The 13,044-nt window shown below is 40.7% G+C and overlaps 1 protein-coding gene across 1 annotated transcript; it reads left to right on the top strand.

Annotated features, from left to right (window-relative positions):
* Positions 1 to 11,028: 11,028 nt before the first annotated feature.
* Positions 11,029 to 12,805, top strand: LOC143443170 (igE-binding protein-like). Its single transcript, XM_076938809.1, is given in 3 exon segments — positions 11,029 to 11,654; positions 11,766 to 12,314; positions 12,316 to 12,805. Coding segments are annotated over 3 exon segments (1,665 nt in total).
* The last annotated feature ends 239 nt before the right edge of the window (positions 12,806 to 13,044 follow it).

Raw genomic sequence — 13,044 nt, forward strand, 5'->3', positions numbered from 1 at the left:
ATATATATATATATGCCACATTATTCATTAATCAGTTGAGGGACATTTGGGTTGTTTGTATTTCTCTATTCTGAAGACAGTGGCAATGAAGATGACTGAGAAAGTATGTCTATAGTTAGGTATTGAGTCCATTGGGTAAAAGCCAGAGTGATTTAGTAGACCTATTTTTAGCTTTGTAAGTAATTCTCCACATACATTTCCACAGTGGCTGCACCAGTTTGGATTTCTACTAACAGTAAATGAGAGTTTCCCATTTCCCCATACTCGACAATATTTGTTGTCAGCTGTTTTCTCGATCTTAGCCACTTTGGCTGAGGTAAGATTAAATCTTCGAGTAGTATTAATTTGCCTTTCTCTACTTGGCATGGATGCTGAACACCTTTTAAAAATAGATTTACCCTCAAATTTTATTTCTGCTTTTGAGAACTCTGTTATTTAATTCAGTAATTTGTTTTCTTGATTCTTTGTTTTTGAGTTTTCTTTGTGGGTTCTGAATATTTAATACTCTATTGGATGTGCAGCTGAAGAAGATTCTCTCCCACTCTGTGGCATTCTTCACTTGATTGTTTTCTTTTTAGTTTAATGAGATCCCACTTGTCGGTTCTTGGCCTTAATTCCTGAGCAAATGTAGTTCTCTGTCCTATTGTAAAATCCTCTCCACATACAAGCTTCTCAACAACTCCCACTGCTCTCTCTTCCCTTTTTTACTCTTTTTCCTTCCCTGAACTCTCAGTCTTTCCTCCTTTTTCCCTCTCACCTCCCTCCTCCCTCCCTCCTTCTGAAGCTGAAACCAAGAAAATGAGGCTTCAAGTGAGAGTGGCTCTTTCCCAGTTCCAAGAGCTACCTAATTATAGCCTTGTTTCCTGAAGTTCCAGGTTTCCCTTCAGCCCAAAACTGAGCAGCCATTCATGGAGCCTGAAGCCTCTGAAGTAGGAGAGGGAGCTCCATGACCTTGTGGATTCACTGCTTCGAAGACAGTGTTAAATGAGACAGGTCCCTGAATCTGTGGAGAGGAGTGGAGGCTTTCTGCCTGGTGGCTTGGATCATCCCCCATCAACATGACACTGATCCATGATCCCCATGTCCCTACTCTACTAAGAGGACTAGATGGTCCTTGTAAGAAATACATTGAACCCTGATCCTGGAGTCCATATTCCCCCAGGATATGTCCTAGAATACCTGGAGAAAATCACTTGTCCAGCACACTTAAGATTATTACATGAATAGAACTGAAAATACCATTTTTATAGATAAGGCAAATTTGTACAGACTTGAGCATGGTCTTTAATTACAACAAATAATCTTAGCCACACAGTAAAATAAAATTGATGACTGACTGACAGCTAATCTCTCCCAAGAAACAACAGATGCCTTTAAAATGAAGATATATTTTACAGCAGTTTCTTACCTCCCCCCACACTAAAAAGGAAGCACTTCTAGTTGATTGAATAATACATTATAATGATTAAGTTGTTAGTTTCAAATATGTTGTTAAGAATTTATGAGACAACATACTCTCTGAGGAGCCTTGGGAGAAGCTAGAATGGTGCTAACACTGAGATAGAAGCTGGAAGCCCTGGGTGCTTCTGGTGTTTAGAATGGGAACACCCTGAGTGGCTTCCCAGGATGGTAATGGGCAGGTATTACTATGATGATGGACCTGGATCTCAGAGCAAATCTTGAGCACAGCATGAGAAAGAACAATAGTTCTATAGCATCTTCAGTCAAAACTAACTTTAAAAGCCACAGTCACAGATGGCAGCTATGAGAATCTGGACCATACTGTGAGATGAAGGCCTCCTCTCCTTACACCTGACTTGTAGTAGCCAAGTAGCTCTTAGAGGATGCTCAACATGAGTGTCTGTGACCATAGCCTGGACTGTAAAATCTGCCTGAGAAGAGTGTATACTAGATGATATTAGAAGATGCTACTAAATGTGCAGCTTAGTTTTCATGTGGGTCCTGAACAACTGGAGTGTGTGTTGGGGGGGGGGAGCTATTCCAAAAGCTGTTGACTATACATCAGATATGTTCTTCTATTTGGGCTGCCTTATCTAGCCTCAGTGGGAGAGGATGCACCTAGCCTGGCAGACTTGATGTGCCAGGGTGTCAGGATACCCAGAGAGTCCCCACCCACTCAGAGGAGAGGGGGAGGGTTGTGTGAGGGGGTGACTGGGAGGGAGGCAGAAAGTGGGATATAAAGTAAGTAAAAGTTTAATTATTTATTTTTTAAAAAGAAGATGCTACTGAAAGTACATTGAGTGAGAGATATTCTCCACCAGACCAGTCTTCTCTGTTGCCATGATTCAATTCATGTTGGGAAATATAGCGTTTTCTGTGATCCACTTTGAAAGCTAGAGAACAGGAATGCATATAGGGTACTGTGCAGGATGAAGGCAGGATAAGGCAAATATTTCAAGTCACACATTCAGGCAGAAACAATAAATTCTTTCTTCCTTTCCTTTTTGGTTCTTTCTTTCCTTTGTTTTGTTTGTTTGTTTGTTTGTTTGTTTCCTTATTTTCTCTCTGGGCTTCAAAAGATTGTGTGATGCTATTTATACTAGGGAAGCTTTCTTTGCATTTCTCAGTTTGTCAGTTCAAAGTTTTATTTCATCTAGAAATTTATGGACAACCAGTAATGATAAGTGACCAAGTACATTATTATGATACTCCATGGTCCAGCTGATATGTAATATTTACAATATGCCTGGTCCAACTTGACTTAGTTGTTCTTAACTCTAAATGTGTTCTCAGCTCTGAAGTTCCAAGTGTTTACTTTGAGTCTGCAGGAGAGAAATGCTTCTCTTTTGTTTTCTGTCTCCCACATAATGATGAATGGTCTATAGCATCACAGCCTGCATTAGCCACAAGATAATAATGAGCTAGCTCAGATTTCTCTTCTTTAGGCTAAGATTTAATATTTTGAAAGCCAAGAAGTGTTTTGTTATGGAAGATTACTTCTTGGCAGCAAAGTAAACCTTCAATAACTTGAAATGCGAGAAGACAAAGTGGACAAACCTACAGGTGGCACTATGTAGCATCAAGAACACAGAGGTGTCACTATGATTGTAGCATCAAGAACCACAGATGTCTCCATGATTGTAGCATCAAGAACATACAGTTATTGCTATGACTGTAACACTGAGAACATACCGTTATTGCTATAACTGTAGCATCAAGAACACCAACACTTTCTTTTTTGTACTTGTTCCTGGTTCAGAAAATCGCTAAGTACTTTGTCTTGCTTGCTGCCTAGTGTCATCTTTGATTCATGTAAATAAGAACATGTAGTCAATGGGGTAGAAGAGGACACATCAGACTTTACTAAATGCAGGACAGGAGCATAGAATGCTAGTAGCTGATTCATCCTTCTAAATTGGGGGAGAAGGAAGCAGAGACTCTACAAAGTTGGGTGGCTCTTGTCTAAGCACATGAGCCAAGCAGCCTGTGCAGAACTTCATAGACCTTAATGCAGATATCAAAGAATTGATTGTGCTTCAAACTTCCTGTGTAGCGAAGGTGTTGACCTTTACCTTTATGCCCTAGCTTCCCACATGCCCACGTGCCCACGTGCCCACCTGCCCACGTGCCCACGTGCCCACATGCCTGGATGATGCCAGATAGTTTTAACTGTTATTATAAAACATATTGATTTTGAGTTAAATACTTTAAATATAACACATATTTATCGATTTTCATTGCAAAACCTAGTCTTGTGAATAATAGAGAAGGAAAAGCATCACCAAATTTAGACATGCTGCTACAATCAATTTCTTATATGTTTTATCAGAGATATTTCATAAGAGAGATTATTGCATGTCCTGTGACATAGCACTTGACAATGAAAATACATTTCATGAAATGTTTCTTAGTCACTTCTGTCATGCACAAATTCTGAGTACATTCATAAAAACTCAGATGAATGAATGTCACCGGGTAATGAAATCCTATGGGACTACCATAAATATTAATTTAATTTTAACTTAAATATTGATGGCTGAACACCATTATATGGAGTGTTACTCTATTTACAGAGACTCAGAGTACGATTCCAAGTCAGACTGTTTTGCAATGTTTCTCTTATTAGTCCTTTCTTTCCACTTAGAACTCCTCTTTATTTTAGCAACTATGCTAAAATACATATTTTAGTATGTATTATGCAATTTGAATTTAATTCTACCTATCTCCACCTTTATATGTACTGTGTGCTAGTCTTTTGAAATGAACATATATGTATACACTTAGGTAGGTGTTTGCAAAAGAGAAATTTCTATGAGAAAAATATGCCTTCCCACCACTCAAAACCACAATTAGGATTTAGGTTTGCTGGTTTAAGCCCATTCTCTAGAGGATAAATTCTAAAGCAAATGACCAAAGACAATTACAGGATTAGAAAGGCAGCCTTGTAGGATTAGCCCTGTCCTACTGCGAAATTCTATCTCTAGTTTTGCTTTTGCCTCTCTTTTGCATTTTGCAATTCAAGCAGTTGTTATTGCCACAGGAATTTTCATGACATTCTTTATTTCAGAAGTAACTCACACTACATACTTTGTACTGGCTTGTTTTGTGTGTCAATGGGCTAGAGGTATCACAGAGAAAGGTGTCTCAGTTGAGGAAATACCTCCATGAGATCCAGCTGTAAGGCATTTTCTCAATTAGTGATCAAGGGGGGAGGGCCCAGCCCACTGTGAGTGGTACCATTCCTGGGCTGGTGGTCTTGGGTTCTATAAGAAAGCAAGATGAGCAAGCCAGGGGAAGCAAGCCAGTAAGCAGCACCCCTCCATGGCCTCTGCAGCAGCTCCTGCCTCCAAGTTCCTGCCCTATGTGAGTTCCTGTCCGGACTTCCTTTGGTGTTGAACAGCAAAGAGGAAGTGTAAACTGAATAAACCCTTTCCTCCCCAACTTGCTTCTTGGTCATGATTTTTTGTGCAGGAATAGAAATCCTGACTAAAACATACTTACACTGAATACTGAGTGTAAATTATTTTCCCTCCTTTTAAATAAGGAAGTAAAATATTTTCACGTGTAATAGAATATAATTTATTTATAACTGAAGAAGTTCTCACAGCTCCTGAAATGTTTTTTCATTTCCTTATGTTTACTTTAAGGGTAAATTCTCATTATCATAATCTCATTATATAGTTTTTAATGTATGCATTCTGTGAAGCATTGTCAGACATAAAAAAAGATAATTTCTTCCACTTGTTTTGTATTTAATCTGTTCTCTTAAAATAGTTTTTCTAAATTAATTTGAATCATTTTCCCCTTTGCAATAAAATACGTTAGTGGTATATATTTCTAAGGATTTTTATTTTTATTGCAAAATTTTGATGTTTTAAAAGCATTAAGTTAAAAATTATTTCTAATTTTATGTTTTATTTTCAAAGGTATAGCACATACATACAATTGGTTCTAATGTCAACCTTATTATTTTATCTGCCATCATTCTTTTTATATTTTTTATAAAGCATTTCTATAGGATTGCACAAGTGTGTGACATATTTGGCAATGCTATCTGTGCCTTGACTTCATCTGAAGGAGCCCTGAGGAGTCCAGGTAGATGATAGAGACAGCAGGAAGCAGCTATTTGAGGGAAGACAGAAGATGAAATGCAGAAGATAAAGCTGTGCCTTGTGGCTGGTGTATCCCTGCCTGCCTAGACCTCTTCCAGGCATACATGTGCAGGAACCCTCAGGTTCAATCCTGCCCAGTATTAGTTGACACTAATACTAATCACTTGGTATGGTCAATAAAGAGCTTGCTGGGCTAAACAAATCAGTCGGGGAAACAGGACATGGGTCAGGATTTCAACAAAAGGGAAAAAGACTTCAGGTGGGACTAAATGAAAGGTGATAATGGAAAAGGAATGGTTAAATGTCATGGAAGATGGAGGGGCTGAGTAAAGAAGAAAGCATACAGAGGGATAGCTAAAACTAAAGAACTTTAAAAATGCTACATGGAAACCTATTGGTTTCTTAAAATGTATAAATGTACACTTATATACATATGCATCATATACATAAACGTACACATCATATGCATAGACATACATCACACACACACACACACACACACACACACACACACTCTACACATATACATTTACAAGGAGTTTAAATGATGTTACTCAATAACATAAGGCAATGATGCCTTTTCCAGATAGCATTGTTACCAAGTGTAAGTTATCTCATTTTGAGTAGTTGTTAAGTAGAGTCCCATAGAGTTTTCAAAACATTAAACCATGATGTGGAGGAATCAAACAGGAAGCTTCAACTGTTCTGCTGGCTTCCATAGTGTTAGAAGTTTTTATTTATACTACAGAGGATGACCTGGGCTAGCTGGTCATTCTTCAGTGACGGGGTCCTGGAAGGAAAGAGATAAAGACAGGAAAGTTTGGAACTAGGAGGTCTTAACAAGCTGATGGCACATGCAAGCAAGTTTATTAAGAAGTACTGCATCTTATATGCCCTTTGCAGGGGGAAAATGGGACAGAGTCAGCAGAACATTATCATACAATTGGGCAAAGTTATCAAGAAGCTAACCAAGCAATGTTACACAAAGGAAACACAGGATATTTCAAGTGCACCAGAGACAAAGCATTCAGCATCATTTGGAAGGCATCTTCCATTGCAGGGAGAAGCTGAATTCCCAGGATACCCCAAAGCCCTAGCTCCCTTTGCTAGCCTTGACAAACATGTTCCTGGCTTTAAAGAAGGAACTAAAGTTTTGTTTTGTTTTATTTTGTTTGTTTTGTTTTGTTTTCATACATCAGGCTCTTAAGAAAAGTCAAAGATTAGCCTGGCATAACAGAAAATTATTCAACAATATTACCCACATGGGAACCCAGTGAGTGACGATAATGACTAGCCCAGTAAGATATACCTCCTAGTGCAACAGTGACATGAATGCTCTCTGATCAACTGCTTTATAATTGAATTGTCTTCTGTTGCACAAGACAGAACTCATGCCTGGTATTTTTAAGTGAGCTAAAATCCTATGACTGACTAGACATATACCTTAGAAGAGAGACTAATACTGTTATTATGCTAAAAGGATATAAAATTAAACTGTTTCCTAAGTTCTTATCTTTTACTCAGAGTAATGTATCTTTGAACCCTTATCAGAGACATTTGCTTTTGCAGTAGATACAGAGATCCAAAACTGGTCAACTTGCAGAGAATAAGAAAGTGTGGGGTGCTCACTTCTAAATGAAACATCTATGTCAAGTTCACAATCTCAGAGAGAATCTCACAGAGTGGACAGAAAGAATACTAAAGCCAAAAGTAGTAGACATCTATGGTGAAATTTATTTAGCTGATATAATAGGACCACTGAATGCATGAACTCATAGTAGATATGATTCCAGGTACAAAATCTGCACAAGATCAAGATAGCTAAGATCTGGTATGGATGGTGGAGGAACTCGCAAGGTCCCATCTGTAACTCAGAATCTATTAGCAATTGATGAGAAGGAAGAGTAATTTTCCTTCAGGGATGTGTGTATGTGTGTATGTGTAGATAATTCTACACATACACATGCAGCATACACACACAGAGAGACAGACAGACAAAAAGACAGACAGACAGAGAGACAGACAGACAGAGACAGAGAGACAGAGAGAGAAGAGATCACATGTGGTTACAAGGGGAAATAGGGGGATAGAGGAGAGGAATTTAAGGAGAGGAAATGGGGAGTTGGGTTTGATCACACATTTATATGCATGTATAAAGTTTCCAAACAATAAAATATTGTGACATTTTAAAATAGGAAGAGTCTGTTTTATTGTTTCACAATCTGTTATTGCACAAATCAAGGCTTCCAGATGGCACTATGGAGTAAATTCAACACCCAGCATAGCTCTACTCTAATGAGGCCACAGCCTCTGGCTCCACTCACTCTCTAACAGTGACTGGCAGTTCCTGGAGCCCTCTCTACAATCTCACTATAGAATTTTCCTTTCATCTCATCCCTGACCTCATTGTGTCTGTGTACTAGATGTAGAAGAAAATTCTTATGCTTTGCTTTCTCAACACAATGCTTCTAAATGCTTTGTTGATTCCTAAGTATTCCCTAAGCATAAATTTGTATTTCATTTCATTAAACAAAACCCACATTCAAATGGATGTAAGATAATCCCTCATCTATCTTAAATTTCCCAAGAGACTGCAGTTGCTGCTACCCTGAAGAGTTATATTTGTTTGTGTTTGACTTTTGTGTTGCTTTTTTATTAAAGCTTTATTATACAAATACACATGCATACATGTGTATATATAATATATAATATGTATAAACACATATATGTATGCACATCTATGATTGTTGCCCAGGTTTTTACCCCCTTCCCTCCTCCCAATTAACCTCCCTCACTCTTCTTCCTCTCCTACTGAAAGTCTTCTTGCACATGTTACATTCATGTCTTTTTAATGTGTATTTGACCCACTAAAATAAACAGGATCTTTTGTATGAATGTAGACTTAAGTGATGATAGGTTGGGGACAAGGTTAAAAACATCAGGAAAGGGAAAGGACTAATCAAAATTAAGGTTGTTTTATTTTTGAGACAGATCCTACTAGCCTAGGACTTATGGTTCTGCCATAGCCTCCAGCATGATGGGATTATGAATGTGTACCACCATGTCTAACTTACCCTATTGATTTTAATCTGCCATCTTTCAGACATACCCTTGATACTCACATACTAACATGAATGATACCTTAAACAATTTTATTTTGCTGTCTGAATCGTCAAGGATCCTTAATTTAAAACCTTTTCTAGGAGTCACTAGAATAAGAGAAAAATCCCTGAGTGTAGTATCTCGGATCCAAAAGGACATTCATGGTACATACTCACTAATAGTACTACTAATAATATATTAGCCAAAAATGTATGGAATACCCAGGATACAATACAGAAATCAAGAAGGTTAACAAGCCAAAGAGCCTAAGAGAGGATGCTTCAATCCCACAGAGAGAAGAAAGCAGAGGGCAAAAGGAGGGAGGAAACTGGGTGGGAGAAAGGTGGGGGAGAGACAGAGGAAAAGGAGAACATGATCAGGTATTGTGGGGAAAGACCAGAAATTAAGAAGCCCCAAAGGCCAGCAGAATGAATGGAAATATACAACCTCAGGAGGTGGGAGGTCAGGGGATCCTCTAGAATATACCAGAGACCTGGAAGGTAAGAGAATCTCAAGAATGAAAGGGAGCCACCTTAGATGAAATGCCCTACAGTGGGGAGAGGGAACTTGTAGAATTCACCTCCAGTAGAAAGACAAGCCATCAAGTAGAGTGATGGGGTTGCCATCCTATAGTAACAAACTCTGACCCAGAATTGTTTCTGTCTGAAAGAACTGCAGGGACAAAAATAAAAAAATAGACTGAGGGAATGGAGGTACAGTGAATGATCCAAATTTGGACCCATCTCAAGAAGAGGCTCCAAAACCTGACACTATTACTGATGCTGTGATGTACTTACAGACAGGATGCCTGTAGCCTAGCCTGGCTACCTTCCCAGCGGCCCAACAAGCATCTGACAGAGATAAAAGCAGATTCTTACACCCAACTAATGGTCTGAAGTCGGGAACCCTTGTGGTTGAATTAGGAAAGGTTAGAAGACATTGAGGATGAGGGTAACCCCATAGGAATACGAGCAGTCTCAGCAAACCTGGATTCCCAAGATCTCTCAGACACTGAGCCACCAACCAGGCAGGTCCAACGCCCCCAACACATATACAGCAGAGGACTGCCTGCTCTGGCCTTAGTGAGAGAAGATACATCTAACCTTCTAGAGACTTGTGGCCCTAGGGAGGCCTTGTGGGATGTGGCAGTTGTGGGAGTGAGGACATCCTCTTGGAGGCAGAGGAGGAATAAGATGAGGAACTGACAGAGGGCAGAACTGGATGAGGATAATGACTGCAGTGTAAAAAAAGATTAAAGATTTTAAAAAAATCCAAATTAAAAAAAATGCAAAAAAAGAATGTAAACATAAAAGTAAAACATCAAGTATTGGACCCTGTGAGTTCAAAAATACGTGTTGAAAATTAATCTTGTGTTTGTATTTTATTCTATAATTTAATCTCTTTTTATTTGAGCTTTATTATGCATGGCCAAAATAGAAGTGTTTACACTCTTAGCATTATTCCTGGAGACTTTATTGTTTATATATATATCTGTTTATCACATAATAATTTAAAATTTTTCATTTTATTACAGACAACAGACTTTGCTGACCTTTATTTTACTACATAAGAAAATTTCTCATCTCTTTGCCCACTGTTAAAGTTTTCCTTGGTCCTTCACCAGCCTAACCCCAAAGCTTCTAATAATGCTCTTTAAGACACTCTTCCAATATCTAACCTTGATCTGTGTAGAGAGCCGCGCCCTCTGTAGGCGGAGGCCTTACAGGCTGCGCCACCACCGGTTCGCTGATGATTTTTGGTGGATAGGTTCCGTGCACATGCGCAAGGGCTAGGAGCGTGTCAACTCACAGCCCAACCCGGGGCATCATATGGCTAATGAGCGAGCAGCCAATCACCGCCTTAAGGACTATTTAAGCTGGCACCGTTTGGGGTTCTTTTGTCTTCCTCTTCCCATCGCAATAAACGCTTGCTGCAGAAGGATCATGGTGCCCGCGTGCGTTCTTGCTGGTGAGACGATCTCACGGGTTACAGCTGGTGCCGAAACCCGGGACACTGGGAAGCCTCACCACCGGAGGCGCTGAGGAGACCCTCCGTGTTTGAGGAGAAGGATTCAGAACTGCAAGACAAAGATAAACTCTGTAAGGCATGTTTGGTCTTGATTTGTCTCATCTCTCTCCCCAGTTGGCAGGACTTGTTGAAGCCATTCCTATTGTGACAGTAGCGCTCGTTCTCTTTCTTTTGGTTTCATTTTGCTTCCATAAAGGCTGGTGCTAAGAGACTTGCCGCCGTTGGGCGCAGTTAGACGGATGTAGATAAGCCTCGGTGCCCCTCCCTGTGTGTCAGCTTCTCTCGTAGATAAGAGAGAAGCATGGGGGCTTCACATTCCGTGATTATGGCGCTTCAGTCGCTCTTGCGACAGCATGAATTAAAAGTCTCTACAAAAACGTTGGAGGGGATTGTGAAGGAGGTAGACCGCGTAACGCCCTGGTATATATGCTCAGGGTCACTAACTCTCGTCTCCTGGGACAAACTGGAGGGTGACTTGATTAGAGAACAGCAGAATGGGAAATTAAAGCCTGGAACTAGAGTGCTGTGGAGGCTTGTGAGATCGTGTTTACAGGAAGAGAAATGCCGCTCGGCTATAGCGGCAGGCCAGGGAGTGTTAGAGGAGTTACAAGACAGCATGTCAGAAGCAGAGTGGGATAAAAGGTTAGGAGCTCACAAAGAAAAAAGGAAAGGTATACCTAAGATAAAAGGCCCTTCCAAAGACGCCCAGTCTGCGGAGGAGAGAGATAAGGGAAAATATGCCCTGGGTGAGAAACTTAAGGAGAACAAAGATAAGGGAAAAGATGCCCTGGAGGAGAAGTGTGAGGAGGGAGAAAGGAAGCTGGAAAGGAAATCTCTTTATCCGGTACAGGAACTGGAGGCCTTAGAGCTTGATATCTCTGAGTCAGAGGAGCTAAGCCCCTCTGAGGAGAGAGACTTAGATGAAGAGGCAGCCTGCTATGAGGAAGAAAGGTACCATCCAGATGAGCGGCTGCCGCTACAAAATCGAAAGCAAAAGAAAACAAGAGATAAGAACCGCACGGCTTCTCAGCCAGTTGCGACCCCCTGACCCACTGTTCCCAGTGCTCCTCCGCCTTATGAGGAGAAGCGCTGCTCAGACTCCTTCCTTTCAAAGGGAGATAAAAGAAAGTTATTACAAGCCTTTCCGGTGTTTGAGGTTGTGGAGGGAGGTCACGTCCACGCACCGGTAGAATATACCCCTATTAAGGAACTTGCTGAATCAGTTAACAGATATGGAGTTGATGCTAATTTTACAGTCATGCAGCTTGAGAGATTTGCCACTATGGCGATGACCTCGAATGATTGGCAAAATACAGTAAAAGCTGCTCTCCCTAATATGGGACAGTACATGGAATGGAAAGCCTTATGGCATGATGCTTCTCAAGTACAAGCAAGGGCCAACGCCAATGCGGAAGGCAATAAAAGAGAGTGGATGTTTGAACTGTTAACAGGACAAGGACAGTTTGTTAATGACCAAACAAATTACGATTGGGGAGCATATGGCCAAATTTCAGCTGCTGCTATTAAAGCATGGAAGGCCCTCTCAAAGAAAGGTGAGGCCGGGGGACACCTAACAAAAATATTACAAGACCCCCAAGAGCCATTCTCAGACTAGGATGACAGAAACAGCAGGCAGGATTTTTGGAGACCCGGAGCGAGTTAAACCACTGATAGAACAACTGGTGTATGAAAATGCCTCACCAGAGTGCAGGGCAGTCATTACCCCTAGAAGAAACAAAGGGTTGACAGACTGGATAAAGGTTTGCCGAGGACTTGGAGGCCCACTTACTAATGCCGGCCTTGCAGCAGCTATCTTACAAAGCCAAAACCACCCAAGTCCTGGCAGCCGTAAAGTCTGCTATAACTGTGGCAAACCAGGTCATCTGAAACGAGAATGTCATGCTTCCACTCAAAAAAGAACTCCAGAGCTTTGTACCAAATGCAAAAAAGGTTATCATTGGGCTAATGAGTGTCGTTCAGTTAGAGATATTCAAGGAAAGCTTATTCAACATGATTCCCCACCAGTGGAAAGAGATGAAGGCATTCCAAAAAACGGATTTCCGGGCCCCAGATCCCAGGGCCCCAAAAAATATGGGATATGAGTCGGCAACCGGAGGACACCTCTAGCCACAGAGCTGCAAGAGGCTCCACAGGACTGGACCTTCATTCCACCTCCCAATTCTTATTAATGCCTCATGTGGGCGTACAAGCTACTAAGGTTGATTTTAAAGGTCCCCTGCCTGAGGGAAGTGTCGGCCTCATTCTAGGTTGCTCCTCTCTTACCTTGAAAGGGCTTGTAGTTCATCCTGGTGTGATAGACCAAGACTATACTGGGGAACTT

The sequence above is a fragment of the Arvicanthis niloticus genome, chromosome 8 (genome assembly GCF_011762505.2).
Source record: "Arvicanthis niloticus isolate mArvNil1 chromosome 8, mArvNil1.pat.X, whole genome shotgun sequence".
NCBI classification, from domain to species: Eukaryota; Metazoa; Chordata; class Mammalia; order Rodentia; family Muridae; genus Arvicanthis; species Arvicanthis niloticus.